This window comes from Leptonotus elevatus, chromosome 1 (genome assembly GCF_054856555.1).
Source record: "Leptonotus elevatus isolate MCC_2025b chromosome 1, RoL_Lele_1.0, whole genome shotgun sequence".
In the NCBI taxonomy this organism is placed as follows: Eukaryota; Metazoa; Chordata; class Actinopteri; order Syngnathiformes; family Syngnathidae; genus Leptonotus; species Leptonotus elevatus.
In genome coordinates, this window is record NC_141239.1 from 42,499,843 (window position 1) to 42,525,995 (window position 26,153).

The 26,153-nt window shown below is 37.5% G+C and overlaps 1 protein-coding gene and 1 long non-coding RNA gene across 9 annotated transcripts in view; one reads left to right on the top strand and one right to left on the bottom strand.

Annotated features, from left to right (window-relative positions):
* Positions 1 to 26,137, top strand: aclya (ATP citrate lyase a). Of its 2 annotated transcripts, none has more exons than XM_086059843.1 (28): positions 1 to 163; positions 1,965 to 2,135; positions 4,772 to 4,894; positions 6,706 to 6,768; positions 9,324 to 9,514; positions 12,057 to 12,136; positions 12,573 to 12,703; positions 13,755 to 13,873; positions 15,932 to 16,068; positions 16,144 to 16,205; positions 16,281 to 16,398; positions 18,111 to 18,265; positions 19,923 to 20,019; positions 20,770 to 20,911; positions 21,153 to 21,321; positions 21,398 to 21,502; positions 22,505 to 22,701; positions 22,865 to 22,946; positions 23,016 to 23,126; positions 23,198 to 23,325; positions 23,512 to 23,605; positions 23,696 to 23,850; positions 23,924 to 24,074; positions 24,183 to 24,326; positions 24,424 to 24,537; positions 24,714 to 24,796; positions 25,230 to 25,306; positions 25,374 to 26,137. In XM_086059843.1, exons 2-28 carry the CDS (start codon positions 1,977 to 1,979, stop codon positions 25,466 to 25,468), a joined length of 3,282 nt encoding a protein of 1,093 aa, XP_085915969.1. In that variant the 5' UTR covers positions 1 to 163; positions 1,965 to 1,976; the 3' UTR covers positions 25,469 to 26,137. The 2 variants fall into 2 exon arrangements, with proteins under 2 accessions (XP_085915969.1, XP_085915978.1); XM_086059852.1 differs by having other exon boundaries at positions 1,968 to 2,135.
* LOC147182282 (uncharacterized) overlaps positions 22,043 to 26,153 on the bottom strand; it is a 5,411-nt gene continuing 1,300 nt past the window's right edge. For 4 of the 7 annotated variants that reach the window (XR_015090547.1, XR_015090548.1, XR_015090546.1 and 1 more), the window contains exons 2-5: positions 25,382 to 25,497; positions 25,207 to 25,281; positions 24,874 to 24,904; positions 22,043 to 24,778 (exon numbers count right to left, since the gene is read on the bottom strand). This is a non-coding gene — a long non-coding RNA (uncharacterized LOC147182282). The remainder of the gene's footprint in view (positions 24,779 to 24,873; positions 24,905 to 25,206; positions 25,282 to 25,381; positions 25,498 to 26,153) is intronic. The other 3 variants (XR_015090552.1, XR_015090553.1, XR_015090549.1) reach the window with 3 other exon arrangements.

Here is a 26,153-nt window from a genome sequence, read left to right on the forward strand (position 1 = left end):
CCGAGGCGGAAGACAAAACTCAGCACAAGCTTCTTCTTTCTCTCCGGTACCACTTGCTTGGTTCCGAATCGAGGCGAAAGCGAAGCCACTGAAATATTGACCCACTCTCCGTTGAAACCTCGCTAGAATAGAACCCCCTTGTAGGACTACATTTTAACACAAGGTTTGTACCTTTTTAGTACTTTACGCGAGGTATTTTCTTCTACTTTGATCGAAGATGAAATGATAGAAAACAAGTGACAACTATGACGTCAGAAGCCGTCGTCGAATATGAAATTAGGAAATTTCAGGCATAATTTTTCTTCAATTGTCTAACGAATTTGACCAGTTGCTTAAACCAGTTTAAAAATGAATGGAATCAGGAGTATTCTTGCTAAGTCCCAAATTTGTGTTAAATGTGATTGTCATTATTATTGTTATTATTTTATTTTCTAAGATAAATTACTGTTTCATTTAGTCTACTCGTGTTTCTCTATCTGTGTTGAATGGATTATCTGGTCATCCATCATACTGTTTCTAAACAATGATCATGATCACACATTTATCACCACCAGTCAAAATGTGCAACTTTCTAATCAAAGTGAATGATGTATTGAACGACTGGGATGGCTGCTCTTCCAGGACAAACTGTTTCCATCCATCCCGGTGTTATTGGCGCAGTGGTGACTCCAGTCGAGCGATAATCAATAGTGCACATTAGTTCTAATAATCCCCATTAAGAAATAGTGGGCCTTTTAGTGGAATAGAGGAGATTGGAGCAGATGCTCAAAGGTGCAGCGTTTTAGAAAGAAATGATCAGTGGTTGTAAAATTAGGTTTGTAAAACGGTGCCATTTCCAAATAAATAAGCATCTTTCAATAAAGAGGCTTAAAAAATATATAGACTTAACTAAGCAATGTAAGTGTAAAGGTCACCCTTAGTTATAAAATACAGTATACAGCCTCAATTAATCACAATGGAGTCCTTGTGCTTGTACGATATCTCATTGATACTGTACAGTGGACTCTTACAATGTGAATGTTGTGAATGCTTTATGATTTGAACAATATTGGTCAAAATTCGCACATAAGCTTGGCATAATCATAATGGGTGAGTTAAGATCAATGAGTTTCGACAGGATTTGTGTGTTTTGCTTTTTATTTTGCTCTTATTTTGGAGGCTACAGAAGGGTGTATACATATATATATATATATATATATATATATATATATATATATATATATAAGCAAAACACACAAATCCTGGTCTGTTAAAAAAACACTTTGTTCACTTAATTTTTTAGAGCAGCGTAAATATATCCAGTAATGCAGTAATGTATCATCAAAGGGAAATGTAACACTCTATTAACAATCACTGACTTTTATTTTTATTTTCTTCTTTTTAAACACATTTGACAGTTGAGAATGTAATTGCATGCATGACATTGGATGTACAGTGGAATTTTTTTTATGGCTGTAGTTTAAAAACAAACAAACCATAAATGGTTAAAAAAAAAAAAGTTAGAAAGAGGCAGAGTGACCGCCTTTTAATAGGGATGAGGCATTTTTATTATTTTTATTTTATTTGTAGTATTTTATTTCATGGGAGAGAATGCCTTTATTTGTGCACATGTACTTTGAGAATACTATTTTACTTGTTTTTTTTTACACTAATAATACAATAATATATTACCAACTAATATTTTAAACTGTAATATGTGTGCTTTATTTATTTTGATATCTATTATTTTCTACGGGGAAAATTGAAAACAAACAAAATGGAGGTTCATCAGTGTACCTTGGAGCTTCCAGTATACTTGCTACTCTGCTTGTGTCCTACTCCTGTTAGAGGACAATAACCTGAGTGGTAAATAATTGCCTCTTTTGTTATTAGTGCAGATAATCTGCAGCTGATTACATTTAGTCTGCTTTCCTCACCAAACCTGCTTTGTATTCATCCATCTCATCGCTCCCTGTCCCATGTAGCAGCCGTCCGTCATGTCCGCCAAAGCCATCTCGGAGCAGACGGGCAAGGAGTTCCTCTACAAACATATCAGCACCTCGGCAACGGTCCAGAACCGCTTCCGCTATGCTAACGTCACCCCTGAGACCGACCTGGACCGCCTGGCGCTGGAGCACCCCTGGCTGCTCACGGAGGTTTGGATGATTGGTTGACTTAATAAGTGCGAGAAAAAAATTAAAACATGGCAAAGACTTTCTTGGCAGAGAGGTTGTTAGTTGCCGTCATGGACTGTAGGGTGTGCTCCATCCATCTATCCTACTATCATGGTACCCATATGTGGTGGCAGCAAGAGTTTGGCAGATTGTAAACTATTCTTCCAAAAAGGTCGCTGTCAAAGTAAACATACAACATAAGAGAATTTCACGTTTGTACAGTCAACCCCTGCATACTCACTGTTTCGCACCTGCGGAATCACATATTTTTTCCCCCAGTATTTTTTGCGTCATTTTTGTTTTTCCTTGGATTTTTGTGGCATAGCATCATAGCATTCCTAGCAGGAGTTACAATGGCTTTAATGGAACATCAATTGAATTAGACTTCAGGTATGATCTTGATGCAGAGGGCAGATATGAGAGCGAGAGATGTGCTGCGCTAGCATTGATTAGGAAATTGCATTAACGTTCACCATCTGTCGTGTCTTACCTTCCTCCTTCTCCTCCTCTTCTTCCTCACTGGCGAGGGCCCAGATAGTAATGGCCGCACTGTCATAAGTCATTTACTGGCTAGTGGGAGGAAGAGCAGCTCCTTCTCCTTTTTTTGTGGGGGATGGCAGAATCCTGCTTTAAGTGAGTGAGGAGCATGATTGTTTGGGGTTAGGAACATAATGTAGTTGGGTATGATTTAGTGATTTTGTTGGAAAATATTTTGTCGCTCATCGAGAATTTGAGTTTATGTTGTGTGTATCTTGAATAGGGCTGAACGACTTTTTTTTTTAACGCAATATTGCAATTTAACATGCAATTATTTTTTCAAGGTCTTCTTGCCCAGTATTTTTTAACAAACACAAGCACGTAATACAAAATACATTAATCGGGTATCACACAATAAACAATATCAGATTTATTATTCATAAATGTTTTGGTCTTTTAGGTTAGGTTATGCTAAAATAAAGGCAAATGATAACAGTCAACTAGTGCATCTTTTTTTATTTTATTAAATGTTGATTTACAAAAACTACTGAGTCATTTTTCTGTTTATTTTCTAATTTATGCTTTTTGAAGTGACAGCCATCCAGAAAATGACACTTTTCTAGATTGTGTAATGTCCTACTTTATATTTGCAAAAACACCAGACCATCTGGATATTTGCAGGGCGTTGTTCATATTTGCACACTTGGTGTTTATTATGTCTTATTACTCACCCGTGCATGGTATTCACTATTGTAAATGGCAACGCCCAACCAAAGTACCCATGCAAATTTACAACTCATTTAAAAAATGTAATTGAGGTCATCTCACCAGAAAATAAGAACTACTGGGTATTTCCTCACATAATGACTCGCAGCGCTTATTTACTTATCTGTTGAGTGCTTACTAGAGGTGAGACGTTTATTGGAGACCACAGAAGTCCTACAGTAACGGCATTATAGACTTTTAATTATTTGTTCCCATGCACAGAATTATGCGCATGAGACACTTAGTAGATAATGAGGCATTTGTATTGTTTTTCAGTTCATCTAATTTGGTAGGAGTCACATAATAGCTTATAAAAGTAAATAAATAACATGTTAAGAAACAGACAGCGAGTACCAGGCATTTACTAGAGATGACGAGGCATTATTACTTATATTAATACTGGTAGTAATAGTAATATTTTATTGTAATCATTTTGTTCATCACATGGAAGGTTTAGTTTTCTTACATTCCTTTTGAGAATAATATTTGTCAATATTATATATTTGAATTTTATTTCCACAAATAAAGCTATGTAATTGGAATAATATATTTCCAATTAACTCATTCACTCCCAGCCATTTTCACTGAAGCAACCCCCTTCGCTCCTGGCTGTTTTACTGGATTTTGACTGATTTTGCAAGTCCCACAGAAAAATGTGTTCTATTGTTATAAAAACATGGAACCTACCAAAAGAAAGATTAGAGACGCTTCTTTCATAAGGAAAAAATATATATTTGTATCTGTTTCAGTTTTACAGTAATTAGCATTGAATATAGCTAAGTTTCATCATTATTCACAAATTTGTTTAAAACGGTGGGGAAAAGAGCCTTTTGCAACATGGCCCTGGTTGATCTCTTATATTCTGCTGCCACCTGCTGGCCGTATTTGGAATAACTACAATTTCTTCAACTGTTCTCTGCAGTTGAGAGGCTGCATCAAAGACTTCTGTATGCTCTAGCATACATTTTTATTTTTTTTTAAACATTAAAAGAACAACATATAAATACATCTTTAGGACACTGCTAATATTTAAAATAGAACGTATTTACACGTTTTTGGGAGCAAATGAGTTAACTAATATTTATATATATATATATTATATATATATATATATATATATATATATATATATATATATATATATATATATATATATATATATATATATTTAAACTAATTAACTTAATATTAAAAATATTCATATGTATTTTCTTATTGATTATTATTATATCATAGATATTTAAAAACAAAAAATATATAAAATAAGGTATTTAAGGTAAGGCGTTTATTTGATCAGGTGCATCACACCTAAATAATAATAAATAATAAATCGACATCTCAACTTTGAGACGATAAACGGCATTCGCCTTCTGCAGAGGTTGGTGGTGAAGCCGGACCAGCTGATCAAGAGGCGGGGCAAACTGGGCCTGGTTGGCGTCAACCTGGACCTGAACGGCGTCAGAGAGTGGCTGAGGACACGCCTCATGAAGCAGACGACGGTATGTCATCCACAGAGTGCACTTAAGCCAATGACTCTCGTCGCTATCATTTCGCTGCCCTCTCCTTCACCCTCCTTTCTCCGATTTGTGCATTTTTTATCTAACTGCTGCGTTCGGTGTGAACAACATGCATGCTGCTTCCACCCAGTAGTCCATCAGCCCAGTCAACATAGCATACAACTCACAGCATCCATCATTCTGATGCTGTCTCGCCTCATAATTCAAGAAGATGCTTCTTCAAGCTCCCATGCACCATAAACCAGACAAGAAGACTCTCTGTGTGTGTATTTCATCACTTAGGACAAGACAAGTGTGTAGCTGTAAAGCAAGATAAATAAAGGCGCCATGTTGCAGCTTATAAAAAAAAAGTAAACATATTGCAGTAGATTCGGGTACCGGTAATTTCACCGGAGCTATTAAAATTAGTGGACAATTTTGCGAACCAGTCACAACAAAGATAACTAGATTATCACAGCAGAAAATGGTGCGTTCACACCGACACAATGGTGTTGATTGGTTTATTCTATTGGTGTCAGGCGATTAAATTTTTTAATCTTAATTAATCGCATGACTTCAATAGTTAACTAATGATTAATCGCAAATTTTATATCTGTTCTAAATGTACAATAAAATGTACCCCAAAAAATTCTTCTAAGTTTTCATACTCTTGCTAACATAAAAGTGGGAACAAATTGTTAAACTAATAGAAATATGGCTGCATATTTTAGTCATTGTTACAATTGATAAAATTAAGTTAAAATTAAAAAGATGTACTGTACTGCAAAAAAGGAGTGTGATATTGATTTGTGTTGAGGTAATTTTTCTGCCACTAGATGGCATAATTGCATTTGTAAGACATTTGTGACTGCTCAGTGCATTTTTCTTTTCATATTAAGCTATCTAATCGTTAACATGAAGTAACTTGTGAAATTCTGCACATTTTTAAAATTGTAAAATACAATTGGACTCAAATATATGCATTATTATTCAATTATATATATATAATATATATATATATATATATATTGGCATTTAAACAGGGGGTGTGTAGACTTTTTATATCAATCTTCTATTATCTCCCATTGGCGGAGCTAAAAATTTTGAGGTTTTATTGACACTGTCAGTTATTTAATACAGTTCATTATCACATCTGGAGTTTGTTGTGCTGTAGATTTGCATAAACAGATCAATTTAGGCAAGCAAAATTCCCACCTGTATTCCCAACCTTCCTTTATTTTGCACTTCTCAAAATGGCAGCCCCCTCTTATTGTTATATTTTCTCTCCGGCTGGCTGCTCTCTCCGCCAGTCCCTTTTCATAAACGCTGCCTGTTGGCCTTTCAACGCAAACGCGGTGACAGCCCTGCCAAATGAGCTGCCTTCGCTCGGCTTGCGCCTGCAGCGAGAGACGACGACGACTTCCTCCCAGGAATCTGGAGCGCTACTCTTCTGTAATGTCGTGTTTCCCTCGCCTTTTGTTCCTTCGTGAGCAGAAATATGCTGAGAATGCAAGAATGTGGAAGGAGTAACTCAATTAAACACTGGTACAATCCAAATGATATGCAACTATTATGTTGTTAACACAACAAGACGTGACTTCCTCTGACTACTCGCAGAGTAATGCATGAATGATTCAAATTACATAAAGGATGCAGGTGGCTGGGTATCTAGGAAAGTGTGCAATTGAGTGCCACAAAAATTTCTTGAATAACCTGTAAAAAGTGTGTAAGCTTGCACCTGCTTGCACTAGACATGTTAAGCATCCTGCATTGTTGTTGATTGTGTGTATAACTGGTTTCCGGTTCATGCTCAGGTGGGAAAAGCCAAAGGTGTGCTCAAGAACTTCCTCATCGAACCCTTTGTCCCTCACAAACAGGTAAATCAGTCATTGTACCAACTGACTTTATTTCATTATTTGGAGTGTAACGATCTGTCAAGATGATTTAGTGCCTATGATGAAATTATATTAAAGTCAGGAGGTGAGGTAGCAATGGCCTAATTGATTAATCTTCCGGCCGATTTAATTTGATATTTGCTTTTTACTTTTAGTTTTGTTTTTTAAGCATTGTTGAGCTAGCATTAGTGTTAGCCACACTTTTGCCTATTCAGGTCAGGTGAGCGGCCCCAGAAGTAAATGGTATTTTATTTATATAGCGCTTTCCCAACTTTATAAGGCCTTCAAAGTGCTTTACATTTGACTACTCATTCACCTTCTGATGACGCAGCATCAGGAGCAACTGAAGTTTCAGTATCTTGCTCAAGGATACTTTGACATGGTTACAATGGCATGAGATCAAACCCACAACCTTTGTGTTGGGAGACGAACACTCTACCACTGAGCCACACCGCCCGGAAGTAGTAGTTACAAGACACTTGGATGAGGCTTGTTGAACAGATGTATCTTTAACTTATTTGCTCCCAAAAACGTATAAATATATTCTATTTTAAATGTTGTGCGCCAAAGGCGTATTTATACATTTAGACATTTTACAACTTGCCTTAAATACATGTATAAATTATATGCTTAATGTTTACAGGAGGAAACTTTTTTTATATTAAAGAATTATAACTGTAATTCAACGAAAGATACATCTGTCAAATTAAAGGAATAAGGGTGTGATCAAAGCAGCACATAATTCCACTTAATTATTATTATTTTTTACTTGTTAAAATATAATGACTACCCCACCACACACACCCCGCCCCCCGGCCCTATACTAAGAGACTTTGAGCTGTATATGTCCAGTCGTCTGCTCGTGAGATAGGAAGAGTTAGATGGCCGCCCTGAGGCTTCAAAGGCTTGTACGGGCGATCGGCTATCCAGTAATATATTCAGATCAGTGGTTTGAGTAGTCTAAGGGACATCGGTTCAATTCATTATTAAATCAATAATTGTTAATTATTAAATGAATACACAATTGACTCATTAATTGAAGGAGACTTAAACTTAATATTTAAATTAATTTTGAGCAGCCGGCGGAGCACCACATCTATTTTTGATGTTTTATCAGGATAACAGATGAGAGAACCTTGTTGAATCAGTCATAAAATGAAGGTTTGTACCCTTTAACAATTTTGTGAGTTCTTTGTTCAGCTTAGAGCTTAATATAAATTGATAAAACACACATACAGTACACAATCAGGTTTTGATTTTGTGCACGTTTATTTTCTTAGTTATTTGAGAAAATCTACTTGGAATTTAAAAGAAGCCAAACTCTACTGTGATAGGAACTAGAAACAAGAACTAAAATAATAAAATAACCAAAGAAAAAAACTTAAACGAGGTGATGGATTCCCAGTGAGGCGAATATGAGACCCAAAATTTTAAGCGAATTGCTTGACCCATTTGGAGGCACCAATTTGTACAATCTGGTTAATTGTTGCAAAGTTGCACTTACGGATGGTCTCATGTTGGCCCGAGACGCGGGAGAGCTGTTGTCTTGGATTGGAGGTTCACCACGCCGTTGAAGAACAGATGAAGAAGGTTCGGGATAGAGAGAGATGAGCCAGATGGGAAGTAGCAGGAGCCTCACGGCCAAGGGACTGCTGAGGCAGTCCCTCGGGAGTTGACCTCCCGGCTGGAGAGGGCTTGTTCTGTTTCGGTTTCAGAGAGCCTGTCTCGGCAAAGCCCTGCAATCCGTTGCGCCTGGCAGGGACAAAAGCAGTTTCGCTGGGCCTGTCGCAGAGCGATGGCTACCGAGAATTACACGCGTGTATTGACCTTCTGCTAGCAAGTAGAATAGCCAGGAGAGCCAGAAGAGGGGGCCAGCAGCCGAGTCCAAAGGGAAGAAAAGAGGAAGTAGCATGGAAATTTACCAGGTTGAATTTGGATTTTTGTCAAGAATCATCAGGTTGCATTTGGATCCCATGTTAGCCGAGATTCTAAGGTCAAATTTCAATCAATGCAAACACGTATAGTTGAACACATCAAAATACATGTTACCTAGCTTACAACTGTTAAAACCTGCACACAAATGAAAGTTAAGTGGAGAATATGGCGCTCAAATGAAACATCTTCACGTCAAACACATAACATTTCATAATTCATTGTTCTGTTGCAAAATAAGACACTCAGTCAGGTTTCTGAGAAGGTAATTTTTGTGTGTGTGTCAGTCAGTGTTCTCATTCCAGTCTGGGTGGGGCTGGAGGTCTGTGGGGGATGCTCTTTGCCCCACTGTGGCATATCCAGGACAAAGAAATGAAATTCCTTTGTCTGTGATGATCATCGTTACAGTAGACTTGTGGCTAGCTTGTGTGAAGCAGTTAGATTTCCGGTACTTTAATTGTACTCTATATGTAGAATCTTATTACATGACACAATACAAATAGATTTGCCATTATAACTCTGTTCATTATTATTATTAATTATTATGCTTACCATTTTTATTATTTATCTAATGATACTGAAACTCCCAAATCAACTGCATCCAGGAGGAGGAGTTCTACGTGTGCATCTACGCCACCCGCGAGGGTGACCACATATTGTTCCACCACGAGGGCGGCGTGGACGTGGGCGACGTGGACGCCAAGGCCAAGAAGCTGCTGGTCGGCGTGGACGAGAAGATCAGCGAGGGCTTGGTGAGCAAGCAGCTGCTTGCCCACGTCCCCAACGACAAGAGGCTGTGAGTGATTGAGCCTTTTCTTAAAAATGGCCACTCAATTGAAGCCAGTACAGTAGCAGTACACTGCAAGGATTACTTGTGACACTTTTAGTCACTGTAGGAATCTTTGGGCAGAAAATGTGGGCAATAAGTGCCTTGCGCAAGGACAAAACTTTGTGTACCTTCGTGGCTGACCGTTTCCATCCGCACCAAATTATTACTCCCATCTAACCTATTTTCACTTGTTATTGTCTGAAAAATAGGGCTTGGTATCAATTGTCATTTCCTCAGTCGATACAATTTCAATTCATAACCGTTCAGTTTGAGTCAATTTAGATTTTTCCCGATTCCATTCAATTCACTCTAGTTCAATCCGATAATGATTAATTATGAAACATCAATTCTTCTTAAATATCAAGGACATGATAAAAACTCCACAAACATTAAATTCCAAATTAAATTTTGCAAAGGCGCAGTAACTGGTTAAATGATTTAGTTTATTAATGAAAGTAACACGTGCTAAAATCACTTAAGTGTTACACAAACATTGACATCAGCAAGGATGACATGAAATTATTTAAAATTCTAATTCAATAGTTGTATAAATTAAATAGATTCTGGATTGTCCTAAAGTGCAATAAGTCAGGACTTTTATAAATGTAAGAAAATATTTGTAAATTCATGTGAACACAAGATTTCAAGAAAACATTAAGATGCAAAACAAATGGCCTTTATAATTTAATTTTCTTATGAATTCATGGGAAAAGAGATGTTAAAATAATCGATTCATGATTTTATGAATCGATATCAGGTTCAACAAGGAAAATTGATTTGATAAAGATTATTCAAAAAAATTTTTAAACCCAGCCCTACTAAAGTAACAAGATGTTTGATCTTGAGACTTGAGTTGACATAAAACTACACGGTTTTCACAGAGTGAGGCAAGAGGCGGAGCTTCATGACAATTCAAGTGTTCAAGAGAATGAATAGATTTGTTCTCAAGCTATTTTCAACTTTAAATTTGTTAATGCTAAAAAAAATAATAACATGGAGACAGACTAATAGTAAGTAGTATTGTGAAATATGAAATTGACCATATTTGGACAAAAGGGTTTCTGTCATTTTTACGGGTGACTGGCTGACAAGGGTAAATATAAACAAACAGGAACATGATCAAATGAAGAAATAGTGCAATAAAGATACTGTAAATTGTGTAAAATATGGAGTGCAATTTTGAGTAAAGGACCTTTGGTGTAATACCGACATTGATTTTCCATTCCACTTAATTGCACGTCTCCCCAGGGCGTAATGCGGTCATTATGACTGATTCCACAACAGTTGGTGGCAATATATTCTATCCAATTTCAATTCTGTCACACCGTATAGTATACACTTGAGACAAATGTGAATTCCAGGTGCAGGTTTATGTGTATTTTTGCTAATAATACAGCATTCAATTGCGTTATGGTGCAAATACTGACAAACACAAACTAGATGTTACTAGATATTCTGCAGTTTTAGTAATACAGTACTCCAGTATGGAAGGCTTCCGCTGGCTCATTATAGAAGAAGTACTGTGACGTTGTAAGTGAGCATGGAATGGTGGGGGTGGGGGCGCAAGTGCTTTCCATTAGCCAAATGACAAACTCTCTCCTTTGCTTTTTATTCCCCATCTGACTCCACCCCCAGCCTTCCTTCAAGGCCGCCGTGTATTCACAGCACGTCCATTTATTTTGATGGCTGTGATACAGCGAGTCACCCCACCACCACCACCATCACTTCTTGTCTATCTGTCCTGCAGCATTCTGATTATGGCAACGATTCACTGTCTTGGCTGACATTGACGGGACACACACACACACACACACACGAAACCCCACCGCAACCTCTTTTCACTCACATTTTCTTTTTCCATTCTAAGCACACTTGGGAAGCTGAGTCACTCTGCCTCGCACCCCGTGCGTCAGACAAGGTTCTGACAACGGGCCGACATAGTTACTCCCCTTAACAGGAGAAACAAACATTACGCACGCACGTTCAACTCTGCTCGTTTTTGACAGCTGAAGCAAGCAAATTAAATTTCCGCCTCCTGCAGCAGGGAAGCTAATTTCGTGCAGGTACACTTGACATGGTTGTTTCTCTACTCTTATTGAGATCTCGTGCGCTTTTTCATTGTCAAGTGGAAATCTGGAGAACTGCTAGCAGTATTTAATGTTTCATTTTAAATATCATTAAATAGGATCCCATTTACACTTTTGGGGGGGGGGGGGGGCTTTTTGATCCCTCGCTGTACCAAATATGAACCAACCAAGATGAAAATGTGTGTATAAACAAATAATTTATTTTTAGTGTTGTTTAATTTGATTTTTAATTGTTCCTTCCATGTTTGAATTACCTTTTTATAAACAGATTCATGATGATAAATGGCGCAAATTCAAATGAACTGAAGAGTGACTTTTGAAAAGGAAAATATGACTTGACTTCCTGATATATAAGAAAGTGATTCTAGATATTGTTTGTCATGCTGTATTGATTTATGTGAATTGTACTATTATGTTGTCAGGGTCCTGGCCCAATTCATTGTCGGGCTTTTCAACCTGTATGAGGAACTTTTCTTCACATACCTGGAAATCAACCCACTAGGTAGGTTTTCCATCCATCCATCCATCCATCATCTACCGCTTATCCGGGGTCGGGTCGCGGGGGTAGGTAGGTTTTATATTGTTAAATTAACTCTTCATTACTTCATTACCCTTTGAAAGGACATGCTTCTTCATGTTAAGACCTCCAAAAAACTGGTGCCAATCAGTTTCATGATGTTTGAAAAACAAGCATAAATATGTTAAGTAATGAAAGAAGGCAACATTGTGACATTAGATTCAACCATCACAAGCTGATTCTGCCACATTTCAAACCCAAAGGAAGGAACGTAGTAAATATTTGATGCGTTTGCTGTTTGATGTTGGTAATTGGCTACAAAGAACATGCTCTTCCTACTTTGAAGTCCTACACAAGCAATATGCCTCTTGTAAATCAGTAGGTGGGTGGGTCACCTTTTCTGTTCTCCCTCTCCCTGCAGTGGTCACAAAAGATGGCGTCTACGTGCTGGATATGGCTGCGAAGATAGACGCGACGGCAGACTATATCTGTAAGGCCAAGTGGGGGGATGTGGAGTTCCCGCCGCCTTTTGGCAGGGAGGCCTACCCGGAGGTAATTTCAATTTGTATAGATTTTTTAAATTACATATAGCTTGTTATATTTTCATTTTATAAAAAAAATATATACAGTATAAATATATTTGTTATTGTAAGACGCACATTTGTATATTGATTTTTTGGACAGGATTTTGCATTTTTTTTTCGATAATATATAAATGAACTTACAGATCTTTTTTATTGTAGCGTTTATTTTCATAAAAATATGGTATAAATAACTATATTTCTTCTCATATAAATAAATATATAGATTGTTTTATTACATGATTTTGGTTTTTAATATTTAAAAATTATTTACAGATTTTTCCCTAGGATTTTTTTATTTTCTCGAAATTATATTATAATTAAACGTATGCATTTTGACATTTACATAGTTTTAAAAAAATTAAAATAAATTATATTGTTATTCTTTCATTTGTTTTTGTTTTTTAATATAACTTAAAAATATCCCCAAAACATTTATGGATATATAAATTAGTATTTAAAAAAAAAAAAAAAGGAATAAAATATGGTAATAAAATATAATACTGTATATAAAAGCTATAATTATATAACTTAGTAATTTTATTTTAACAAAATTATAAATACACTGTATAAATAAACCTGTAATCATTCTAAATTAATTATAGCAATATTGCAAACATAATCTATTGTCTTTATTTAAGCAAATATACGTAGATATGGACAGATAATTATACACCAAACTTTAATAATGATAGTACATATGTTACTCTTCGCACTCGCAGCTCTTATGTAAATAGTCTGTTGTGGCATGTTGGGCTCGTCTCAGACAGACCCACCCAGCAGCAGCAGCAGACGGATGCTTTAATTGGCTCGAGGGGGGCTAAGGGGGACAGCGGGCACTTTTACATTGGAAGTGTTTTCCACCCAGGCACCAGATGTGTGTGCGTCTGTGTGGTTGAGCGTCTGCCTGTCAAAATCAAGCACGAATGCTCCACAAATACACAATCAGCCCATAACATGGCCACTTCATAGGGCACACTTGCACAATCCAATAATCCTCATTTTGCCGACCTGTGTCGCAGGAGGCCTACATCGCTGACCTGGATGCCAAGAGTGGCGCCAGCCTCAAATTGACCCTGCTCAACCCACAGGGGCGAATCTGGACAATGGTGGCGGGCGGTGGAGCGTCTGTCGTGTACAGGTAGTCCATCAAATGCCTTTACTAAAGCCATCAAGGGTTTGTTGTTTTGGCAGTCTACGATAACCATTTTCATTTTACATGCGTACAACCTGAAAACACATAATTCATTCATTCAAGGAAATGTGCCTGGTGGGAATCATTGTGGTCTTCTACAGCCCTGTATGTCTAAGTATAGAATCTTAAAATGTGTTGGTAAAAGTTGTAAAATAGTTTACTTTAGTGAAAAGCATCAATTCATTCTCATTAATTTATGTAATTATTTATTAATGTAATTAGAATTAATTAACCAATTATTGAATACAAAATATGAGGATAAGCGGTTCAGATAATGGATGGATGAAGGATTAATTTACCAGTAATTTATAACCAATTATTTCAACCAATAAAATGAATGGTAAATAATTTTTTATTTTATTAAAATTGTGAGGAATAAGCGGTTCAGGAAATGGATAGATGGATGTTTATTTTATTGTTTACAATCAGTTAACAAATTATTTAATTAAATAAATGAATAAAATATTATAGTAATAAAATAATTAATGCTTATTGTATTTCCATTTATAATTAATTTTAATTAATAAAATAACTTTAATAAAGTATTCAATTCAATTCGAATCCTTTTTTTTTTATTTCATGAAAGGGGGACAGAAAAAAGTAAAACAATACAAAAAATGATCAAGACAAATAAAATATAGCAAGCAGTCAAGACGCTTTCAACGTAACAATTAAACAAAATAACTCAACGGCATGACCTTGTGCTATATATATTTTCCCAAAATATTTGTGCTTTTACACATAAAAACAAACAAACAAATAGACTGAGATGATTTAGTTTTATAATCCAGATTGTTACACAAACTGACACCTTGAGTTGAAATACATCACTCTATTTGTTTTGTTCTGTATTTAGGTTTGGAAAAAATATCTGTCCCTTTTAATTTGTACTCACTTTCTCTCTCTTTTTAAAATATATATTTGATTTGCATGTTAATTGGTAAAATTTCATGATGGCCTTTGTACCTTATTTTAAGGCAGTTTAATTCCATTAATTCATAAAATTTTAACGTTTTTAGTTGTATAAATATTGGATTAGTGTGATCTCTGTAACCACAACCGCAAACAACACGAATAGCACGTTTCTGTAAAAGAAAGATGGATTCAGTGTAGGTTTTGCCAGCACACCCCCACACTTCAATGCAATAGGTCAGGTATGGAACAATCAATGAATTAGATAACTAACAAAGCATTCTTGTTCATGATTCTTTAACTTTGTGTAAAACGGCTACGGTTTGGGATACCTTAGATTTGACATGTTCTATGTGCGCTTTCCATGTTAATTGTTTATCAATAATAATACCTTGAAACTTTATTTTATTAGTCCTTTCTATTTCTATACCTTGCACAGTCAGTGTTGCTTCAACATCTATATTTCTACTTCTAAAAGTCATAAATCAGTTTTTACTAATATTTATAGACAGTCTGTTGGCGTTGAGCCATTTCATAATAATCTTAAACTCTTTCTCTGTTACTTGTAATACTTTATATATAATTTTCTCGGCTTAAAATAGAGTGTTGTCGTCTGCAAACAAAATTTTAATAATTTCGAAATAGTTGTAATATCATTCACATAAAGGAGAAAAAGTACTGCCCCAGAATTAATAATAATAATGCATCAGATTTATATAGCGCTTTTCTAGACACTCAAAGACGCTTTACAATGGAACATTTCTAACTCTATCATTCCTAAATGGTTGTTTTAGTATCTTAAAATGATTGCCGTGGAAAAGAGATGAATTTTCATGAATCTGCAGGTAATTAAAATAAAGATACTAGTAGTAATAAAGCTCTTTCTGCTGCCATTTTGAAGAGTTTGCATGAATGAGCACGTCTTCTCTCCTCCATCTGTTTGGGGATGTAAGATGTCCCACGCAGACTCCTCAACCACAACTAATGAATCCCTCTGTGCAGCTTATATTTTGATCTGCTCTCCCTATTTTACGGGGCACTATCAATGAAGATTTTTTGTTCCCTTACAATGATGTGCCTCCGATCTCATAGCGACACCATCTGTGACCTGGGCGGCGTGGACGAGCTCGCCAACTACGGCGAGTACTCGGGGGCGCCGAGCGAGCAGCAGACGTACGACTACGCCAAGACCATCCTCTCGCTCATGACCAGGGAGAAGCACCCCGATGGTAACATCCAACACCTGGCCGTCTTTTTTTCTTTCTCCTGAAAGTAACAGCTTGACCATTTTGATGTTTTCGCAGGCAAAGTCTTGATCATCGGAGGGAGCATTGCCAACTTTACGAACGTGGCTGCGACGTTCAAGGTAATAACGCAGCTGACTCATGCATGATGTCCTGCTAATAGCATTCTGCTAACATCCACCTTGCCTCTCTGTTAGGGAATTGTTCGAGCAATCCGAGACTACCAGGTGCCTCTCAAGGAGCACGAAGTGGCCATTTTTGTCAGGCGCGGGGGTCCAAACTACCAGGAAGGCCTCCGGGTGATGGGAGAAGTTGGTAAGTTGATATAGTGCCCAAAATGTTTTTACAGGTGATCAGGATCATGCCAAATCAGCGCGGTGGCCGCCCAATCTGAAAGCCATTTTTGGCCATTCCGATGCATGAATTATGTCGTTTGAGAAAAGAAAACGTTGACTGGACTGGAGTTCATCCCAAGTATTAAACTTAAATAAAACATTATCACTATAACAAGACCTAGAGGGGAAATATCATTTACATGAATTACTTAATATACAGTAAATCGATTAATTATTAATTTGTAAGAATATATATACAGTGGTACCTCGGAGTTTGAACATAATTCGTTCCTGCGTAGTGTTCAAAGTCTGAATTGTTCAACCTCTAAAACATTTTTTCCCATAGGAAATAATGTAAATGCAATTAATTGGTTCCCAAGCTCCAAAAACAGAAAATTCCTATTTTAATTTCTATTTATGTTTTTTACATGTACTCCCTGTACAGTATTTAAACAATAAATATACCTTACCTTTTTTGTTGTGGTGTCATGGCATCAGTGGATGATAAATGCTATGTTAATGCTTGTTCAGTGCTGAGTTTGTGTATTTTACATTGGGCATATTGTTAGACTACTAAGCGGTCCTTGCGTGCGTTGTTTAACGTCAGGCACGTTGTTGAACAGCTAAGGGGGGTCCTCGTGCCAGTATTTACAGACGTAGTCATGGTAGTGACAACGGCGCGATAATCTCCTTCCTCATTCCACTGTGGTTCGTAGCACTGTATGTTTTTCTTTGCTGCCACTGGCACTCTTGTCTTTCTTTGGGCCCATGGCGAAGAAAATTGTTGTGGAAAAATCAAAATGCACTCGCGAGTATAGAGCACCTCCGGGAGTATTAAAAATCGGACTTGAAATGAGCAGTGCATCTCTCAACTACCGCAATGTGAGCATTCGGCATTGCTCGGCTTCACTCGGCTACCCGTTTTCAAGGTACGTTCGCCTTAGCTTGCTTTGCTTGGGTGTTCAAACTCCGAAAATGTGTTCAAACTCCGAGGCATTTCTGTACTCCGATTTTTTAGTACATTTTCATAGTCCGATTTGTACAAGTTCCGAGACGTTCAAACTCCGAGGTTACACTGTAGTTAAAAATGATTTATGTTCATTGACACTGTGATTTCATGACCAGAATTAACCAGAAGCAGTTAAAATAAACTACAAAAATGTTAGGGCTGGGGGAGTACTTTTAAGTGTCAGTATGACACCGATACCCAGCCTTGTTTCAAGGTATCAGCCTCCCTCTTATGGCCCTTTTACCATATACATAATAATAATAATAATAATAATATACCAATAAAACAAAAACATTGTTTTTATCTACACTGCATCAAATGCTAAAAATGTATTTTTCCTTAAGTGGAAGATTAAGACAGAAACACAATAAACTCTATTATTAATACAATTTAAAAATACATACATATACATAAATACATATACAGTAGTACAATACATTAATTTGTATGCATTAGTTAGTTTCTTTCTGTATATGTTTATATATTTTATTATATAAATAAAACATATTTTCATGATGGATTTTTTAAATTAAACTTTTTAGCATATCATTTTAATTTCCTAAAATGTGTAATTTGTCAAATTCACACATTAAAAGTATTTGTATTTTAATAAGATTTGAATAGAAGAGCACCAAAAATCCAATAGATTTTGATTCTCAGTCAATCCCCTCCCCCTCTCACAGGCAAGACCACCGGTATCCCCATCCACGTCTTTGGCACGGAGACCCACATGACCGCCATCGTGGGCATGGCACTGGGTCACCGGCCCATCCCCAACCAGCCTCCCGTCGCCGCCCACACTGCCAATTTCCTGCTCAACTCCAGTGGCAGCACGTCGGTATGACGCTTCATTCACCATGTCGTGTCGTGCGGTTGTTTACGACATAGCGCTTTGTCCTCCTTTTAGAGCCCCCGTGGCTCTTTTGTCTGAGAGCTTTTCACAGTGATGTCATCTGACTCAAATTGTTGTGGCCACTCTCACGAAGGCTCCCTGCTTGCCCGGAAGCTTCCATTAGGTCTGTGTGTGCAAAAGTATTGAGAAATGTGAAAATTAAAGAAAGAAAGATGATAGTGCACACACACACATGACGCAGAAAGCAATGAAACACATGGACAAAGGTGTTTGGATATGTGGCCACACCAACAGCAGTGGTTCTAAAAATTTTGACACCAAGTACCAACTCAAAAAATACTTTCTCTAATACCAACATTATAATCAACAATAACATACGGTGTAACTGTTTATCAAAAACAAGGCGGAGGTTTATTCCCAAAAATTATAATTATTATTCTTGTAAATCAATTTAACATTAGGCATAGGTTGAACATAAATACAGTAGTTAAATTTAAAAAAAAATACTGTACTTAAATCCATCAATCCATTTTGTGTACTGCTTATCGTCAATGGGGTCACGGCTGAGCAGGAGCCTATCCCAGCTGACTTTGGACGAGGGGTGGGGTACACCCTGAACTGGGCGCCAGCCAATCGCAGGGCACGTGTAAACAAACAACTATTCACATGCACCTGTTTTTTTTTTAAATAATTCAATTAAAATGGTATTCCGCATAAAAATTAAATAAAGATTGTACATAAATAAATGTTTTAAAACCATGCATTCTAAATGATTAAATGCAAACATGTATTTTACTTAAAAGTTAAATACAACTGAGCTATACGTAACAAATGTACTGCACTGGATTACAAAAAAAAAAAGTTGAAGCCACTTTCATTTAATTCAGTGATTTATTTATTTTTTTAGTGGTGCCACACTTTGACTTACAGGAGGTGAAAATGGAAGAAAATGTTGTTAAAGGTGAAGGTATTTACTAGTGCTTTCAAAGTTAAAGCGTTAACTGATTAATTAATCAGAAAAAAAATCGCATTAATCATGAATTAACGCAGATTAATCGCACTATTAATTTTGACCATCCTTTAGCGTGACAGCGGATGGCTACGTTTAAGGTAGCACATGTTGTTTGAGCAATAAACATAATTTCATGCTTTATATAAAGCATTTAAAAAAAAAATGCGTATGAAATTTTGAATATTTGTTCATGTCAAAATATTGGGGTCTTTTTTCCCCATTTTAAATGATGCAGGTAATTCAATGATTAAAAAAAGAGGAGGATGAGTGTGTACAATGGATCAAAAAATGTTGAAGACGTCCTCTTAACATTAAATGTCAAAAATAATTAACACATAACCGGTGCTCTTCAAATTTGGCGGGAAAAAAACATTTATAAAAAAGCCTTTTTTATTAAGTGATTAATCGTGATTTATCAAAATTCTAAGATGTGATTAATCTGATTTAAAAATGTAATCGTTTGACAGCTCTATACTCACATTCAGTACTGCTTGTATTATCCAAACTAAATAAATTTGAAGCACAAAAGATCACGTATGCCAACACCGACCTCATTCGTGCACATTTTTAAAATGCTTGTGGCTTCGACGCGAACAAAAGTGCCATTAATGCCTAATTTCCCACTTTCAGACCCCGGCATCCACTCGCACAGCCTCCTTCTCCGAGAACAAAGGTCAAGCTGAAGGCTCGCAGGCAACGAAAACCAAAAGTGCAGCAGCTACTGCTGGTGAGAAAATACACTCATACTGCATCATATATGGTATTGTACACAAAAAGGCACATGTGCATGTTAGTGGGCACAATAGGGATTTAGCTCCCTCTTCAGACACTTAAACCACTCTGCAGTCCTCACTAACACTGGAACATGACAATCCATTCGTGCATTGCCTTCATTTGGGTCACAGGTAAGCGAGAGAATATTCCAGCTGATTTGGGGCGAGACTGGCTAATCAGTCACGTACAGACTAACAAACATTTACACTCAGATTCGCCCAGATGCACAATTTAGTCTTACATGTAGCAATCAACGATTCAAACCCAGAACTGATAAGCTGTGAGGCACATAACCACTAGTGCACCATTCTGCCACTATTATATACAGTATTTATAATAAGAGTATTAGATAAGTATGGCACTAAATCACTACATAATAATAATAATAGTAATGATAATAATGATATAAATATAATGCACTAATTAGCATGCATATTAGTGTGAGAAATACATAGTAAAAATAGAGCCTAAAAAAGCATTCCAAAAAATGTTTACGTTCACCTTAAAAATTATAGTAGCAGTTTGAAATGAGTCTTAGAATAGCATGAAATTACAATATTATATATTAATGATAATAATAATAATTATTATTATTATTAGTGTTGAAGAGTTATCACATAATATATATGGATGTGGACTAGCAAGCCATTTTCTTCCATCACAGTGATGATGATGTCACTGATGTAAAATGTCTGCCTTGCAGTCAAGGCGACCACGCTGTTCAGCAAGCAGACCAAGTCCATCGTATGGGGCATGCAGACGCGGGCCGTGCAGGGCATGCTGGACTTTGACTATGTCTGCTCCAGAGATGAGCCCTCCGTGGCGGCCATGGTCTACCCCTTCACGTAAGCATACTACAGTTCATTCTTAATAATCAATTTGATTATATTATTATGGTTTTATAAAGCGCAAAAACGCATTATAAACATTTTTGTTGGGCTTTTCAAGGAAGGCTGGAACAAATTAATGGCATTTCCATTCATTTCATTGGGGAAAGCTGATTTGAGATAAGAGTGTTTTCAGTTCTGAGTGTGGTCACAAAACAAACAAAACAGACTTTTGTGAACCTGACTGCTTTACTTCCAGTGGAGACCACAAGCAGAAGTTCTACTGGGGCCACAAAGAGATCCTCCTCCCAGTGTACAAGAACATGGGCGACGCCATGAAGAAGCACCCGGATGTGGACGTGCTCATCAGCTTCGCGTCCTTGCGCTCGGCCTTCGACAGCACTATGGAGACCATGCAGTACCCGCAAGTACGCATTTATTCCCCCTCAACTTACAAAAAATTAATTAATGTCACTCACGCGGTTTTGCAATCAAATTGTTCAGATTCACACGATCGCCATCATTGCGGAGGGAATCCCCGAAGCGCACACCAGGAAAATCATTAAGACAGCCGATGAGAAGGGCATCACCATCATCGGACCAGCAACTGTGAGTCCCAATGTCTTCTTTTTTTTAAGGATGTGACTTTAATATCACTTTTCTACAACCCAAGAGGTTGATTAATTGCAATGCAGATGCTAGCCTGGTCATCTTAACTAGTCTCTTTTTTTTCAATTTTAATATGAATATCCAATAAGAATCATCTGGCCAAAATACGCATGGATGTGTAAAATTTAATATACTAGTAATTTAAAAATGATTGTGGTTTACAGACAATTCTCTTTTTAGGTAACAGCACCAGTATGTTCTTACATTTCATTATTATAATTTTTTTTCAAATATTGTAATAATTATTGAATTTTTACTGAATGACCTTACAGTACATTCCATTTTTCAAAAAAAAAGTTCAATTTATAATTTTGTACTTAAATAATATTTCAATAAATATGGTAAATAATGTACCACAAATATGTATACATTAAAAAGATAATTTAGTTTACAAAATGTATCATGTGAAAATGTACTATAAAATAGCAAAGAAAATGTAAAAATAAATAAATAAATAAAAGTAGAAAATGGCATAAGCAGTATTACACTATAAAATGTAAATTAAGAAAGAAACTAAATAATGATTAATAATAAAGGATATGACAAGATAAATACAGGGTTCCCTCGCAATAACGTGGTTCACTTTTCGTAGCCTCGCTGTTTCGAGGATTTTTTGGCTGCAATTTTGCATGCATTTTTTTTTACAGTAATGCACCTATTTTATAAAATATGATGAAGGTTTGAACATTGAGAATGTTTAAAGAAGAGAGAAATGTGAGAAAATGTAAATGCCTCGATGAGAAAGGTGTAGAAAAAACTGTGCGGTGAGGGGTTTTAAAGCCTTAAAAGATTTCTAATAAATGTAAAACATAAAGCTAACTACTTTGCGGATTTCATTTATTGCGGGTATTTTTTGGAACCTAACCCTAGCAGAAAACGAGGGAACACTTTAGTGCAAATTGCAGTGCGGTGCAAATTTATGTTGCCGTTGTCCTTCCACAGGTGGGTGGTATCAAGCCGGGCTGCTTCAAGATCGGCAACACGGGCGGCATGCTGGACAACATCCTGGCCTCCAAGCTGTACCGGCCGGGCAGTGTGGCGTACGTGTCGCGCTCAGGCGGCATGTCCAACGAACTCAACAACATCATTTCGCGCACCACTGACGGCGTGTTTGAAGGCGTGGCCATTGGTGGGGACAGGTAGGTAAAAGCGTTTCTATAAAGTAAGGTATCGAATATATTGATAATCGAGTATCCTATTGAAAATTGTATTGAATAATTGAGTATTAATTTCCAATATAGTTTTGCTTGATTAAAGCGCAATTCTGAATAGTAAATGTGCTGAATGTGGACTGCGCCGCAGGTACCCAGGCTCCGTGTTCACCGACCACGTACTGCGCTACCAGGACAGCCCAGGAGTGAAGATGATCGTCGTGCTGGGCGAGGTGAGAGGAATGGCTGGACTCTCTGTAAATGTCATCCAAGCGGCGTCCTGATTGGCTGCTGTGCTGTAGATTGGCGGCACGGAGGAGTACAAGATCTGCCAGGCCATCAAGGAAGGCAGGATCACAAAACCCGTGGTGTGCTGGTGCATCGGAACTTGCGCTACCATGTTTGCCTCAGAGGTAAAAGCTACACGGACAGCATGTCGGGCATCAGGAAAGATTTTAATTTGTGTTGTGTTTTTATGCCTCAGGTCCAGTTCGGCCACGCGGGAGCTTGTGCTAACCAGGCTTCAGAGACGGCGGTGGCCAAGAACAAAGCTCTGAAGGAAGCCGGTGCTTTTGTGCCAAAGAGTTTTGATGAGCTGGGAGACATCATTAAGTCAGTAGAAGTTACCATGGAGGTCAATTTTTGATATTGTGTGTTGGCTATGTGAGCTACTGTAACTACAGCCCTAATATGAACCGAGTTTACTTGTGTAATTTCACACTTGATGCTTGAGCAAGCACTGCAGAGACTCAATTGTTTGAATATGAACATTTCAAAGTCAATCTTCCATCCATGTAGGTCTGTATATGATGACCTGGTGGGCAAAGGAGTCATCCAACCAGCACCGGAGCTGCCCCCTCCCACCGTTCCGATGGATTACTCCTGGGCACGAGTCAGTATTGTTGTAATCCATTTTCAATGACGTTATAAATATATTCTCTTTTATTACATCATTATTCTCCATGGTGCGTTTTCTCTACAGGAGCTGGGTCTAATCCGCAAACCGGCGTCCTTCATGACCAGCATCTGCGACGAGAGGGGGCAGGAGCTTATCTACGCCGGCATGCCCATCACGGAGGTCTTCAAGTCGGAAATTGGCCTGGGGGGCACTCTGGGGCTTCTGTGGTTCCAGAGGAGGTCCGTTTCTCATCCAACTATTGCAACGAACTCCCGAGACAAGAATGATACCATCCAGTATGTTTTCTCCCAGGTTGCCCAGATATGCCTGCCAATTCATCGAGATGTGTCTCATGGTGACAGCTGATCACGGTCCGGCAGTATCCGGCGCCCACAACACCATCGTGTGCGCCCGAGCCGGCAAAGATCTCATCTCCAGTCTCACATCTGGCCTGCTCACCATTGTAAGACACGCTCTGTAATGTTACGCTAACTGATGGGATTTGCTAAATAACAAATTTGACCTAAATCCATTCAACAAATAAAAACCTTTTGTCTTGTTTCTTTCTCAGGGTGACCGCTTCGGAGGCGCCTTGGATGCCGCAGCCAAGCAGTTCAGCAAAGCCTTCGACAGCGGCACGCTGCCCATGGAGTTCGTCAACAAGATGAAGAAAGACGGCAAGCTCATCATGGGCATCGGCCACAGGGTCAAGTCTGTGAGTGAAACGTCACGCCTCGGACCACCGCAGCTTCCACTGCTTCATTTGTCATGTTTTTGTGGTTGTTTTTCCTCTTTTGTCTTTTCCGTCTCAGATTAACAATCCTGATATGCGAGTCCAGATCTTGAAGGACTTTGTGAAGCAGAACTTCCCCTCCACACAGCTGCTGGATTACGCTCTGGATGTGGAGAAGATCACCACCTCAAAAGTAACAAGCTCTTTCCTTCTTCATTGTCTCATAGCCAAGGTTGGGGAATCCTGTTGAGTAAAGCCAAACTGTTTCAGGGTTTTTACTTTCTGAACCTGGATTCCACAATCCTGCTTATATCCCATCATAACACACTTTCTATTTACATTCCTTTTCCTCTTCTGTGTTTGTGTTAGAAACCCAACTTGATCCTGAATGTGGACGGTTTCATCGGTGTGGCCTTTGTGGACCTGCTCAGAACCTGTGATGGATTTACAAGGTAGTCAGTTACTTCCAAGGGGGGCCCAAACAATTTGGATCAGCAACATGAAATTGTTACCTTTTCATATCACCCACCTCATGTATATATTCCTGAATGTTGTTCCGTCTATAAATAAAATAAACATATACATTAAATACATTTAATTTAAGTAATACAACAATTAAAATAAATAAACAATTAAATGAATAAATAAATACATATTGTTTTTTTGCATTGTTAGCATTAAGCTAAACACACGTCAACAATAAAAAATAAAGACATAAAAAACAAATTTATGGATAGTTAAAAAAATAATAATTTACATTGAAAAAATAAATCTGCACTAAGCAATTGTTTGTGATTTTTTTTTTTACATGGATTAAAAAGAATACTCCACACAACAAATATAAAAGTGTAATTATTCTCACAAATAAATGGTTTCTTTTTGCAGGGATGAAGCAGATGAGTTTGTGGAAATTGGCGCTCTGAATGGCATCTTCGTCCTGGGACGCAGCATGGGGTTTATCGGTGCGTGAAGTCACATAGAAAATAAAAGTTGTAACAAATATTAATAATAACAAAAGCATCTTTTCAGGACACTACCTGGATCAGAAAAGGCTAAAGCAGGGTCTGTATCGTCACCCTTGGGACGACATCTCCTACGTGCTCCCGGAACACATGTCCATGTAGGACCCGATCGTCTCGCTTCACCCTGAAGGCTGAAGATTAAGCATATTTCATCAATATGTTAACTGTTCAAACCACATACATTGCTTGAAAATATTTTGAGATTTAAAGTGTCGGTATTGGACACTCGTGAAAACATGCAACACTGTGAAGATCCTCTCAGATATGGCCATCCTGACACATGACAAAAGTTTAAATCGTCTATCATGTTCTCGCATCTTTGTGCAGCTCTATTCAGTGTGCCATTTTATTGTCATCTTGAGCTTATTAGATTAGGGTGACCGACTGACCGTGTAGTGCAATAATGTGACAACACACTGTAGATAATAGCTTTATTCATGTTTACTGTAAGTTTATTTTTAATTGTCCATAATGTATTGTCTGTTTGCTGCAAAAGGGACCATTTATTGGCGTATGTCATTTTCAGGTACGATATACAATAAAAAAAGGCACTACAATAATATGAGTGGAGCACTACAATGGTACAATACTAATTACTGGTTATCGTTCATATAATAAGTCGTAAAGGTACAAGAATATCTATTTGGGATAATTTGATAATAATGACCTCATTAGTGTTGTTGCAATGTGTGTGTGTGTAACTGAACGTGCCTCTATACTGACTGTACTGTTTGTCAACATTTATGTAATTAAAAGTGTGTGCTGCATATCAGTAAAGTGGTTTCCT

What these genes read in the sequence shown, in the direction of transcription:
- aclya (XM_086059843.1), top strand. Translation starts at nt 1,977, where the DNA reads ATGTCCGCCAAAGCCATCTCGGAGCAGACGGGCAAGGAGTTCCTCTAC. An exon ending in CCTGGAAATCAACCCACTAG is followed by an intron (nt 12,137 to 12,572) that starts GTAGGTTTTCCA and finishes CTCTCCCTGCAG; the next exon opens with TGGTCACAAAAGATGGCGTC. An exon ending in AGAAGATCACCACCTCAAAA is followed by an intron (nt 24,538 to 24,713) that starts GTAACAAGCTCT and finishes TGTTTGTGTTAG; the next exon opens with AAACCCAACTTGATCCTGAA.